We start from the raw sequence: 13,789 nt of genomic DNA, 5'->3' as shown, positions 1-13,789 counted from the left end.
TCTCCATGTGAAAGGCTGCTAACTGGACACATCATGGAAAGGAATGAGAACATTCCCAGTCTTGGCAAATGCAGGATGGTGTGCTGGAAAAGAAACTAAGGCATTAATCCCGGAGGATACATCAAAAAAAAAAAAAAAAAAAAAAAAAACCTGCACCTTAAGAAAGTATTTACCCCTCAGAAGTGCATTAGAAGTACTCTGTTCCCTTGGGGTGACAGCATTGTTCTGAAATCCTGCTAACATTCAGACTGGAGTTAGTTATTTCCTTATTCACCATGAGTTGAAACAAACAAGGAAATGGTCACAAAATCAGCTTAGAATATTTTCTTTCAGCTCAAATTTTGTTCTCATTTGGAACCCTATTGAACTACCAACAAATTCCTGGGACATTAAAGGGCAAAGCTTGGCCTTGCAGTAACACTCAAACAGACCCAAGTGTTGACTGCAGCTTTTAGCATTCCAAAAGGATCCAACGAAAAAAGGCCTTATTAAAACATACAATGCCTGATACATTTGGCCATTGCTTTTATGCTCTAGTTTGAGAAGTTAAATTGCCAAGTAACTTAGTCTAGTCATTATTTTAGAATGCAGGTACTTCAGTTAAACTGGAAATTCAGATATTTCTAAGTTCAAGTATTTGTATGTACAAATACTTACAAATATTCAAGTATTTGTAATTCTTAATAAACAATTTAATATTCCCATACTGTACAGGACTGAAGAGACCCATAGGAATTTAGGCGAAATTTTCTTATAGAATTATCTATAAGCAAGTTTACTAATACACACTTTAAAATCCCTCACAAATGATGGCACTTTTCAATTCACTTACAAGTCAAGATACTCCTCAAGCTGGGGGGGTGCCATCCTGACTTAACTTGACTATTTTTAATTTTCTATTTTAAATATGCAACAGGAGCATACACATCCTTATTACATCTGAAAAGAAAGAGAAGCAATCAGTGTTTCATCATCTATTACTGGAATTCTTAAAAACAATGCCTGTCATATGGGAAATGTAATCTTTCTTAAGACATGAGGCGTTCAGATCACTGACTTTTCAGTTTCAAAGCACAGGCATAGAAACAGCATCCCCACATATCAGAACCAACAAATCCACCCCCAGAGATCTCCAGACATTTAATGATCTTTTATTTATGTTATTAAGAAAAACATTTAAAATCTACAGTATAAAAAGTTTACCAAATACAATAAGAACAATGAATAGAACAAAATTCCCCCCCTTTAAAACCAAAGCATCTACATAGCTTGATGCTAAAAAGAGCTGTTGAATGACCCTCCTCTGCATCTGGATGATGGCAGTGAACACAGAATTAAAAATGAAACTAATACATGGCACTTTTAAAAATTTTCAGGTATGCTCAGTGTCTACAATCAATCATATATTATTAATTGCATATTGATGCGTTACACAGTAAAGCATTCATATGAATCAGATAGCTATGTAACAACCATTGCAAGAATGCAGAAAAGAATGCGTTTTCCAACACGTAACTAGTCTGAGTCTGTTCTACAACCTAGATCTCCGCCTTTAGTCTTCCAGCAGATAGTTTGGGTTGACAACCAGGTATGGGTCTTCATCAAAAGTCTCCTCTTCTCTGGAACCCCTCAGACCTGACTGAGACAGCTCTATCAGAATGTGGTCCTGCAACAGACAAGAAAATTGTATTCAGACAAGAATGAAAAGGACTGTTTTGTTTGTCCTTTTTTAAAAAGTATCTCCTTTTTTCTGCTGGTAGCACCTCTAATTGACAAATTATTCAACCCTTTTAGCTGTCAACTCCCTCTTTAATAGGTTCCTAATTTCCACAATTACCTTCAGTGGTAATCTCCTATATGTAGTATGCTTTCTGGGAATATGTCATTCTAGTGTTTTTATACTTTTAAAAATGAGAAGTATTCCATCTCTTTCCTACTTTGACATTTTTTTTCTTACAAAAATCCCCAAATGTGAAACAAGTAACTTCAGTGCATGTACTGGATCCTGGGAAGTAACGATTTCTACTTCAGAGAAATATTTTAAGACACTCTAAAACCGAAAGCTATCCAGTGAGTAAAATGTTTTGTTAATATTTGTTTGCTAATAAAACTGAAACTACAAAAATACAGAAAAGTAGCACTTATGCTTCTATAAATAAACAGTAGAAAATAGAATAGCAGTTTGAACTTGTACTAATACACACCTCTAATTTATTTCAGTGTTTTCTCTGAGATTAATTTTAACAGTTATTAAACAAAGATGGCATTATGCTGCATCAGTCAATGACATAGAAACACAAAACACATTTCTCAAATTAGAGAAATCTATTAAAAATGAGTAATTGTAACATATATTAAAACCCTCTTTCACTATCCACACATTTTTATACATACATAACGTGTAAGTCGGTGAATGACCCTCTCTATGATCTTCTTTTTATTTATTAGCTCTTCTTCAGATTCTATTTCAGATTCAATTTCCTTTAGATACCAATTAATAAGTTCGCTCTTCTTTAATGATGAATCGTCCTCTTCTGCAAACGGAAAGCATTAAAAAAATGATTACAATACCATTCCACATAATTTGCATAAACATAGCAGCAGTAAGATAATTTTCAAACCATAAAAGAAAAGGGTATCTATGTTAACATTTGTAATATTGAAAAGATAAATACACAATAGCTCTCTTGTGCTTCTTAAAACACCATGCTTTGCACAGGAGACTGCTTTATCATGGTTTAATTGGAGTATAAATGTTTAACACAGAACCGTTTAACAAATACCACTGAAAAATGCAAACCTTCTAAGTTTCAGGTGAATTTGTTTTAATGAAGAGCCAGTTCACACACGTTGACACATCTCAGTATGCCATATTTTTAACAAACGAATCCTTACCTTCCTCTGCTTTCCTGAGGTGCAGCACAAGAAGATTAGAAATTCGTCGGTATTCAGAGAAGCCCAGCCTAAGAGAAGCTTTTGGTGCACCATCCTTGTTCGTGTCCTCAGAATGGCCATTGATCCCATTCACAAGGCCATTAACCCCAGCTGGAGGTTCTGCTGCACCTGTTTGGACACATGCTCAGCTTTAACTCTACAACATAGTGTAACTGGCTAATAATCTGACCCACTAAAAAGTGTGGCACTGACCAACCTAGGCAAGTGGAGCCCACAAAAAAGCTGAAGAAACAAGAGTTAGTAGCAGGAATAAAGATTCCTAGACAGTGTTAGAAGAGAAATAGGTGGGAAACTGAAGAGAAGTGTATACTCAAAAAGGGTAAGCTATAAAGACTGAAGGTACTTTCCCCTTTGAAAAGCCCTCTACAAATAATTTACCATTGACTCCATCTTGGTCTTCTTGATCCTCCATTTGCTGTTCATCTTCTTGGTCTAAATTGATGTCAGGAGTCTCAACTCTAATTATGGATTTATTTAAAAGCCTGAAAGCCTCCTTCACATGCTTTGGGTGAACCTGGGGAAGATTTGAAAAAACGTGAATTACATAGGCATGGTGGCTCTTCTGGTATTAAAGGTTTCTTTCTCCAATAGTTCCAGTTCACCCCTGATTCTGACAGTCTCTCTACCCATCTCAGCTAATTAATCATAAGCAGTAAAGACCCCACAAGTCAAATTACATTCTACTACAGGTATTCTGCAACATAAGGTTACAGAAGGAATAAACAACCTGATGAACCTTTTAGACTTTAGTTATCACGTGGTGTCAATAAAGATTTTTTACTTATACCAAGAATATTTTGAAGAAGGATCAGTGGAGCAAGAAACATGAAAGAAATGGATCTAAAACAATATGATAAAAAAAGGTTATAATTAATGAGACTCTCCTCTGGAATTGAAGTGAAAAAACTGGACAAATCTTCCTTACTTTAGCCATTAGCTAAAAGCCATCAGTTTCTTTGTAAGTTGTGTTTAATTAAAAAATAACCCACCTCCTCACTTATGGGATTTAAATATGTACAATACCATAGTGACATAGAAAAGCCAGAGCTGCCACAACATTTCTATAAACCTTCAAGAAAAACCTGATACCTCATCACAGCAGTGCATACGGGCCATAGCTTCAGAGAGCCGAATCATGCTTTCCAGCTGCCGCACTGTGATTCTCCAGGATGACTTTGTCACTCCAGAGCCATCGCGCTGCCGTAGCCGTTTATACTGCTCCACTATAAAGTCCTCAGACTCCTTGGATATCTTTGTGACACAGGATGGTAAGACAGTTTGCCACGTTAAAAGCATTCAAGTTTATGCTTCTTGAATCAGATTAGCAGTTTCCAGACTTTTCTGTGAAATATTCAATTCTATTACACTTACCCTACATAAATACAATGGACAATCGTAACAGAACTACATTGTAATAATGATTATCGTAACAGTTACATAGTAAGTACATTGACTCATCAATTATCTTACAGCAAATTTTTTATTAATTTGTTTTTCTGTTCTAGACTTGCTTCTAGGCATAATTCAGGCCTGTCTCTATGATTGTTCTGCATGCAAACACACACACACAAGTATACGCTCAAGAATACTAACACCAAGTACAGCTTTGTGTGTGTGCTTTTTATTAGCTTTTGTCTATCTGCACATACACAGATCCAACTGGAAAACAAACTTCCCACCACATGGAAATTAAATGGAAGTTTGCAGAACTCTGTAAAGGGAGGGTGTCCTCTCCTCCCATTTGAGAAGAATGACATTAGAATAACTTCCAACAGAGCTAAAAAACAGCACATCCAAAAAGCTACTTGGGTAGACCACAAAAATCTGTACTTAGAGCAGTTTCACACGTTCTGTGTTTTACCGTAACAAGAGCAAAGAAATATTGAGGAACACCACCCTTTTAAAATAAAGACAAACAATCTGCTTGATTAAGCAAGAGGTCAATAAAATACGAATATCTCTGCATTCATGTATCAAATAACCCATGCTCTTGAGGTAAGAGATCAAGGTCACTGATTATAACATAATCTCATCTGGGCTGTCTGGACTTCTGGAGTGGAAAAAAAAAAAAGAAAGAGTGCATGGCTCCAAAATACATGATGTTTCTAGATAACAACTGAGTTTAGTGCTCCTCTCGTGAGGAGCATTTGTCTGAAGAAAGCAAGCTACAGAGTGACTAATCCTTTGGACTTTCTCACACAGATTAATTTATACAAGAAGGCAGTATTACCTTGGGTTTAAACTGTCTTGCAAACAGCAGATACCTTCTGATATCGTCTAATGAATACACACGATCAACAGATTCTTCTACTCTGGCATGCAGATCCACTATACGTCTGGCAATAGCATAATCTGTAACCTGGAATAATATTGCTCTGTTAGATCACTTTTGCAACACCAGCCAAACATCAGAACAACAGCTGCATTCTTCTTCCCATTCCCTTCCCTCACTTGCACTCGTCACGGCTGAGCTACTCTTTCCAGAAGCAAGACATTGCCAGAAGACCCAGGAGAATGCCCTGGAAGGTTTCAGTACAAGGACACAGCAGAGAAGGCATGAAAGGCAATTTTAGGATTTACAACTTCTGGAATTCTCCTGGGCTACAAATTAGCCACAGAACAGGCAGAAAGCAGCACTTTGCAGCGTGGGAACCACTGGCTTTCTTTACAGCCTACTCTCTTTCAATAGTCCCTTCTCAATTAGATAATGATGCTGAGCAAAACATCTGAAAGAACTGTACGGAGACAACATGAATCTCTGCATCTTTTATACTCTTGAGGCAAATGCCACATAGACAGGTGGTAGAAGTCTTAGCCTTAGTGACTAGCAATTTGTAAAACTGACTAATGTTGTTACGTTTGCAGGTCAAATCACCACAAGTATCCTTGTATTCAGCAGTGTGTGTTAAAATTTGTACTGCCAGCTTTTTAACTTCACAGACAGAGAATAAAAGCAGAAGCAAGAGGCTCTCATGAGATCAGTTTCACCTAAAATTGCAGAGGGCCACAGAGATGGTCAGAGGGCAGGAGCACATTATGTGTGAGGAGCGACAGAGCTGCATGAGTTCAGCCTGTAAAGAAAGCAAGTGCCTCATTGGCAAGATGTAATGGGGCCAGATTGTTCCTGAAAGTCCAAATTAACAAGAGGCAACTGACACAAATTGAACCATGAGAAATTCTGATTAGATATAACTTCTTTTTTTTTTTTTAATATAAAAAGCAGAGTTGTCAAACACTGCCATAGCAGCCTAGAGAAACTGAAGAATCCCCATCTGTGAAGATGCTCAAAATTTGCCAGGTCAAGTTCTTGGCAACCTGCTCTTAATGATCTGCTCTGAGCAAGAGGTTAGACTAGAGACGTCCAGAGGTCTTTTCTGATGTAAATTATTCTACAGTTGCTCAAAATTACCTCATTACATTCATCCACAAGAATGAAGAAGAGATCAAACCGAGACATGATGGGAGCAGATAAGTTTATATTCTGTTTCAATGACTTGGATCTATCATAGCGCCCACCAACTGGGTTTGCTGCAGCTAAAATGGAGGTCCTGGCATTCAAGGTAGCCTGACAAAAAAAAAAAAAAGTCATGACTTGCTAAACCAACTTATTGCAACTCCAAAAGATCCGCATGAAGTCTTTTATACAGAATTGCAATGATTATATTACAACAACAGCTCCTCAAGAGTCCAAACTCTTCTAACCAGTCCTTTAACCCAGCTCCAATATCCTATTCTGCCCAGATACTTAATTTAATGATTAAATTTTTGACATTGTCATACAGCTACCACCAATACTGAAATAAGCCTTTAAAACTGTTACTAATCACCCTGTTTTTAAACAGCGCATATATACAAATCGTTCCACAAGTGAAAAAATCTACACCATTTGAGGGTTACGTCAGGGTTTGAATTTCCCCATACTCATTCCCATTTTCTGTTCCTTCCCACTACTGTCTCTTTTTTCCCTTCAGTACAGTTTCCAATTATTTATGAGCAAGTGGCATGAAAACTTTGCAGATAAGTGATCTCTCTGCCACAGCAAGGCAGCTGCAGAGCTGACATCAAAGTCTGAGAGATGATGTTGGATCAGCGTGTGCCACAAACACTCACACAATCATGGAGACTGCACAGCCAAAGGAATAGCACAAGGTACCTTTACTCCGGCTTTAGTAATGGATATTGTCTGCTGCTCCATTGCTTCATGGATGGCTACTTGATCCCGCAAGTCCATTTTGTCAAATTCATCAATGCAACATACACCCTGCAGCAGAAGAACAAAAAATAACAAGTTACTCAAATTCAATCACATTTGGAGAAAAAGCATTTTTAAGACAGTCTGGGGGCTTTTGTCATTGATCAAAACCATTCTAGGGGTGCAGAAACTTCTCTAGTTCCTGTACTCACATTATCTGCCAACATCAGTGCTCCAGCTTCAATTACAAACTCATGCGACTCTTCATCTTTTACAACAGCTGCTGTTAGACCAGCAGCACTGGAGGCTTTTCCGCTGGTGTATACAGCGCGAGGACTGAATTCATCCACGTGCCTATTGAAAGTGAGAAACTGTGTTACACAAACTTAAAAAGACAGACTGAGTCCTGCAGAAACAAGACAACTTTAATGCATGACTGCTTTCAAGCCCTAGGGCCAGGACTTATTCCTTCCTTCAGGAAGCAGTTAACATTTAGTTAGGTTCCCCTATCTGTAATGATATTTGAGCGAGCCTTGGGAACTAAGCCTTATCTAACTGCAGTCTGTTACAGGTCTGTTATTCACTCTTGGTTATAGCAGCAGAAAAAATAATCCAGACCTCCTCCCACAGTTTTCTGCTGACTTCACAAGCTCAGGCAGCTCCTCACAGGTCAGGTAGAAGTCAGCACAAAGGAACAGCACAAGGCTGCACAGCAGGAAGCAGCTATGCTGACCACAGGCAGCCAAAGGCAACTTTTGTGGTGCCTCCACATTTCTGAGATGCAGTAGACCTCAGCCTCACAGAGAGTGATCCAGAGGTAAAAGAGCATCATGAGAAAACAAAACCATATTAAATAGAACTTGAGGTTAAAAAAAAAAAAAAAAAAGCATTATAGCTTGAATGTGTACCATTAGATATACTTATTTCATAATTATTGTTCAGGCTTAATAGCTGTCTGGTTGATCGGTGTTGGGACCTACCAATTTAGACTAAGCTAAAGCAGAGGGGAAAAAAAATCACTATTTTATCCATCTCTAATATTTTAAGATATTCAATGTTACATTTTTAATAATCAATGACTTTCAAAAACATAAAAACTTGTACTTTCATAATTATCTGAAAAACAACAACCACCTCTTAAATTAATTCTTTTTTATTACCTTACGGACCAGTTGAATTTACTTCAGCCCAAATAACTCAACCACATCCAAATTATTCCTGGAAAATCTTCTCTACTATTTTACTTCTCTTACTTCTGTTTAACGTAGGAAAGGCAGAGTAATACATTTATAGCTCTAGTCACACTGGCAATATTTAAATACTGAATTTTAAAGAGAAACTTACTTTAGAAATTGACTCTTGGCTGTACTTGGATCGCCAACAACACAAACATTGATGTCCCCACGCAAAGAAGTGCCTTCAGAAGTGGTCTTAGGGACTCCTCCAAAAAGCATCAGCAGGACCCCCCGTTTCACTTCATCATTACCTACCCAAGAAAGGACACTCAACATGCAACGTTTTTCCTATTTTAAGAAAATTTTAGCCCACTGGAAGAATTTTAGAGCACTTAGGCACATCAACTCAGAATTACTTATTTACTAAACATCCCCTAGAAGCCTATTTATGTTCTTGATACAGTTTCAGGGAAGAATAACTCGAAAGGCAACTGAGTTCCCTTACAGTAGGGTGGCTCCAAATATGGACAAAATTCAGTTGATCAAACTTTTCAGACATAACCAATGTAAGTTCTCAAACCAGTTCCAAGCCAGAAACAACACCAGACATATGCACACACATCCACGCACAACAGCACATGGATTTGGAACTCTTAAATCTTTCAGAGGATGCCCATATAAAATAAAGCTCATATCCAACTGTCAGCTGTAGGGTTAAGTGGTAGATCACCACAGAGCAAAACCATTTTGACTACCATTGCAACCCTTACTAATTTAACAAAGGAAGTCTTTGGGAATTAGGTCTTCCTTTTCTAGCAAAACCAATTCTGGAAGGAAGAGTTTGAGATAGTTGGTACTGGGCTTTCATGAATTCCCAAAATGGTACTACAAAGATATTAATAAGAACTAATATTTTCACAGGGGAAATCTCCTTTCTCTGAAGCAACAACTGGACTCTTACCATGGATAGTGGGGAAGAGGCTGGTACACAGATTGTGATAAAGGTTCTTATCTTGGCTCATTTCAAACACCTTCTCCCACTCTTTCACAGTCATTTGGTTTTTGATGCTTTCTGCAGTCTGTTCTTCATCTCGGAGCTCTTTTCCACCAAACTAAACAAGGGAATTAAAAAAAATAAATAACCATGACAAATGTGATTACTATTGAATGCGAGTACTGCAGACAGGAGCTTATACAAACTCTCATGCACTCTAAGCTGAGTAGAACACATTCAGAAAGACTAGCCTTAGGCTAAGGAAGCTCATCACCTCTTATCTTTAAAAAACAAACAAACAAACAGAAAAACACACAAACAATTCTGTAGCAGGAAAATTGAGTCTAAGCTCAGTTAACAAGAAAAAAAAAAACAACAGAGATGCTTGTCTAGAGAGTAAAAAGAGAGCAAAAATAGTACAGCTTCCTTTGGCTAAAATTTGCCTTTTTAAGTATTCTTCAGCCAGAATTTCCATGGCCTTTTTGTTACTCTGAAATGAGGCAGGAAATTATAGCCTAAAATATCGCACCATACTAAAACCCAGTCACATTCAGTGTTACTTATTATGAGGTAATAACATCCCAAGATTTAATATGATAAAATAGAGGGAACATGAAGGTTAGTTTTTTTTCCTTGGAACAATATGAATCAATAGGATTTTCTGGAGGAAAAGCAAATACTGGAGAAATGTATGAAATTTGAATGAAATAAATGAATCATTTAGCTTTTTAGAATAAACAGATGAAATTGGCAAACTCCAATTTCATATCCATGAATATTGCTATGAACAATAAAGACAAGATAAGAACTTGATACGTAAACTCAATCAGAATATGAGGGCAGTCAAATGCAAAGAAAGGTGGTACACGCACCTATTTAAAGCTTTACCTATCCTCACCCCCCTAATTTGAGGTGAAAACACAGTGGAAATCTTCAGTACTCTTGGATCTATTTTTCTCTGTAGACTCACCCGTGGATTTGTTGGTGCGACATAACAGGCTAGAAAGACTAGTTTATAGGACAGTTCTCTGACTCCAAGGGCACGAAGTCCTCGGATGCCTTCGGTTTCGTAGCCCTCTGTCCCGCTCAGCCGGGAGCTGGTTTCCGCGCGCACTCCTGCCACGAGAAGGAAGAGTCAGCAGCCGCCAGAACAAGCTGCAGGGACTTCACACGGAGGTCAGGAGCAGCAGCAACAAACCTGGTGTTGAGAGCTGAGCCACATCAGGCACGACAATCAGTGATCCTGTGAAGTCACATTTGTCACCTGCCTGGGCAGACTCCACTGCTTCTGCACGCAAGATCACCTCCACGCTGCGAGGAATGCTGCCTCGCGGCAGCTCAGCCTGTGTCTCTTGAATGCGGACCTGAGGAGGTACAGAACATCAAGTGCTCAGATGTCACCGAATTTCAAACTGTTTTTAAAGCTAAAATAGCTTAAAAAATAAATACAGGAAGTGGCATTTGCTGACTGCCATCCATATCAATCATGAAATCATTTTTTTTAATGAAATAAAATCACACTTTACTAACCAGTATCTAAGGAGCATTAGAGAAACTTAGAGTATACACAAGAGCCACAGTGATAATTCTGAAGTTAAGGACAAGTATTTGGGCAAGTTAGAGTCCAGTTAACGTGACTGACAAAGCATTATTGCGGAATAGCATGTGATGAGGATTTGGAAGAGTAAATCTGTCTAGAACAAAACACTGCCAATACTAAATAGCCCTGCTGATATCCCTTTTCATACGTGCATGAAATAATTACACACGATGTACCTGTGACAGGAGACTGACAATGGCTCAAATACATGAGTTTTCAGTGACTTGTTTACACACCACATCACGCAATAAAAATGCTTTGATTCTATTCATAATTTCCCATGCTTACACAAAAGTCTTCCACAGACAGAAAAAAAATTATTTTCAGAAACTCCACTGCCTTGAGATCTCTTTTTGAGGTTGACAGAACCAAAATCAACCACCTCTGATATGCAGAAGTACAAACAACACCTTGCAGCTACCACTAGAACACAGGAATGTCATCTTTTGTTGTCGCCCTGCCCCAACCTCCCCGCTGTACCTTTTGGAAGTCAACAAATCTTGATTTGTTTGTGTCCAGCAGGAATCTCCTTCTGTTGGCACAGACCGGGTTTCTGCAGATGTTTGGCTGCGTGTATTTAAATTGCTGTTCCACATCTTTTATCACTGTCTGACAGTCCAGGCACAGGAAGGTTCCACTTACAAGCTCAGGATGAACTGGGTGGGTACGTACCACCTGTCCACTGATACGCATCAGAGAGCCAATTTTCGCCGATGTCAGTTCTCGAATTCTGTTTAAAATGGAAATTCATCGGGATTAAATTCTTAGTAGGGTTTCCATTTCTAGGCCAAAGGTACTACCCAACCAGTAGCTACATAGTTTCATTCAATCTGTGACTAGAGAACAGTTGTAATAGCCAAAGAAAACAAGGTTTCTATTTTCCCATTTCCTGATTTTACTTTAGATTAATACTAAAGGCCAAACCAATGCAAAGGTTACTTCATTGGTACTTCAAAAGCAACACACTATCTACACCAGCTTTGCAAATAGAGAGGTTACATTAGTTTGCAGAATGCTATGAACGTCAGTATTTAAGAGCCTTTTCAGTCTAGCTTTTGATTCACAATTTGATTTTTATGATTCACAAATGAAAAACTGTTTCAAAGATCAGCCCTAAGATCAGGCAGCTTCTTCACAATTGTACTGGTGAACTGTACGTTTTATTCTGATAATCAAAAACATTTTCAGTATCCTTTGACACTTTTTTCCAGTAGTAAAAACACACAAGGAATTAATAATCATCTTACTTGTGCCTGGTAGGCAGATCTTGGAAGGCAACATAGAAGTCCTTGTTTGAGGGAACATTTCCATGGTCTCTGGCAAAAGTCTTTACTGCTCGGCAAAGGTAAGGATAAACCCTGAAATACAGAAAATAATAAAGTAGTAATTATGAATCCATTAAGCAATAAACTTTGATCCAGTAAAACTAATTTATTATATATAAGGGTTTACAGAATACAGAAAGCAAATAACCTCAGGTAAGACTTTATAGGCCTGAGATGGCAGCACAGGTCAGTCCTCATGTAACCTCTACATTTTACCTGTAAAATTCCTCCTGAACAGTGGTAGAGAGCTGCTGATTGAACTGCTCCAAATCCACAAAGCTGACGATCAGCGTGTTCCGCTCTGGCCGAATCAGTTCTTCAGCATCACGCAGGTATTTGACTTCCCCATCGCTGTTCTGGAACCTGAAAGTGAGCATGATTCAGGAAAATGTTTGACAGTTATACATCAGGCAGCAGCAAAAAACTTCTGCTGTCATGGGACGAGAAAAGGATGATGTGTGCTGGGGAGCGTGCAAGGAAACAATGGTGTCCCCCATCCCCTTGCAACCAACTTTTCCAGTGATGCTTTTCCTTCTGTCCCCATTCCACAGACACCTTGCAAACACACGGATCTACTTCTTGCCCTACTGCTCTCCTACACAGCCTCCTAGCTGTGGTCTAACCATGACCTGCAGCAGTAAGACAGGCTTTGTTCCCTTAGGATCAGGTGAACAGCTTTCTTGGGACATGGTGCTTAGGGACACAGTTTAGAAGGGTGACAGTGGTGGCAGGGGGACATTTGACTAGATGATCTTGGAGGTCTTTTCCAACCTTATTCACCCAATCACAGAATGGCTGAGGTTGGAAGGGACCTCTGAAACTCATCTACTCCAACTCCCCTACCTAGGATAGCTTAGAGCACATTGCGCAGGATGGCATCCAGGGAGAGTTTGAATATATATAAGATATCCAAAAACATCTAGAGATGTTTCTCCAGAGAAAGACTCCACAACCTCACTGGGCAGCCTGTCCCAGTGCTGCCACCCTCACCGTAAAGAAACGCCCCCTCATATTGAGCCAGAACTTCCTGTGCTTCTGTTTGTGCCCGCTGCCTCTCATCCTGTCACTGGGCACAACTGAAAAGAGGCTGGTGTCTCCCCCTTGACAGGTCTCCCCTCTGATACTAACATATATATATATGTATATATATAAAATATATATATATTATATAGATGAGGTCTCCCCTCAGCCTATTGTCTTCCAGGCTAACCAGGCCCAGCTCTCAATGATCTGGGCTCTGTGCTCGTTGTTCGCTGCAGGAGGCCCCCTCCAAAGCCCAAACCCCCCACGGCTCCCCCGAGGAGCCCCCGGAGCACCCAAATCCCCACACGACGGCTGCCCAGGGAGCTCCCCACAGGCCGAGCCCTCCCCACAGCCCCTCAGCGCCCCCTCCCTCAGCCCTGCCCGCCCGCCGCCGCCCCGGCCCGGCGCCGCTCACTCCTCCAGGAAGGCCAGGAACAGCTTCTGGCACTTCTCGGCCACCTCATCCCGCAGCTGCTGAGGCGCCGCCGCTGCCGCCCCGCCGCCCGCCGCCGCCAGGTCCATGGC

The 13,789-nt window shown here is 39.7% G+C and overlaps 1 protein-coding gene across 1 annotated transcript; it reads right to left on the bottom strand.

Annotated features, from left to right (window-relative positions):
* Positions 1-1,242: 1,242 nt before the first annotated feature.
* On the bottom strand, positions 1,243-13,789 carry MCM6 (minichromosome maintenance complex component 6). The gene is made up of 17 exons (XM_084288632.1): positions 13,680-13,789; positions 12,458-12,604; positions 12,164-12,274; positions 11,397-11,646; positions 10,515-10,680; positions 10,287-10,432; positions 9,284-9,434; positions 8,492-8,633; positions 7,360-7,501; positions 7,109-7,216; positions 6,365-6,520; positions 5,186-5,314; positions 4,045-4,206; positions 3,334-3,469; positions 2,896-3,063; positions 2,395-2,534; positions 1,243-1,666 (listed from the first exon to the last, which is right to left on the bottom strand). Exons 1-17 carry the CDS (start codon positions 13,784-13,786, stop codon positions 1,553-1,555), a joined length of 2,475 nt encoding a protein of 824 aa, XP_084144758.1. The 5' UTR covers positions 13,787-13,789; the 3' UTR covers positions 1,243-1,552.

This window comes from Netta rufina (assembly GCF_964035555.1).
Source record: "Netta rufina genome assembly, chromosome: 6".
Taxonomy (NCBI): domain Eukaryota; kingdom Metazoa; phylum Chordata; class Aves; order Anseriformes; family Anatidae; genus Netta; species Netta rufina.
This window is presented reverse-complemented; position numbering and strand designations above follow the sequence as displayed.

Coding starts and splice junctions, on each gene's coding strand:
- MCM6 (XM_084288632.1), bottom strand. CDS start 13,786: ATGGACCTGGCGGCGGCGGGCGGCGGGGCGGCAGCGGCGGCGCCTCAG. Junction 9,435..10,286: donor TCGCACCAACAAATCCACGG/GTGAGTCTACAG, acceptor TCCCTTGTTTAG/TTTGGTGGAAAAGAGCTCCG. Junction 3,470..4,044: donor GTATGCACTGCTGTGATGAG/GTATCAGGTTTT, acceptor AATCTTCCCCAG/GTTCACCCAAAGCATGTGAA.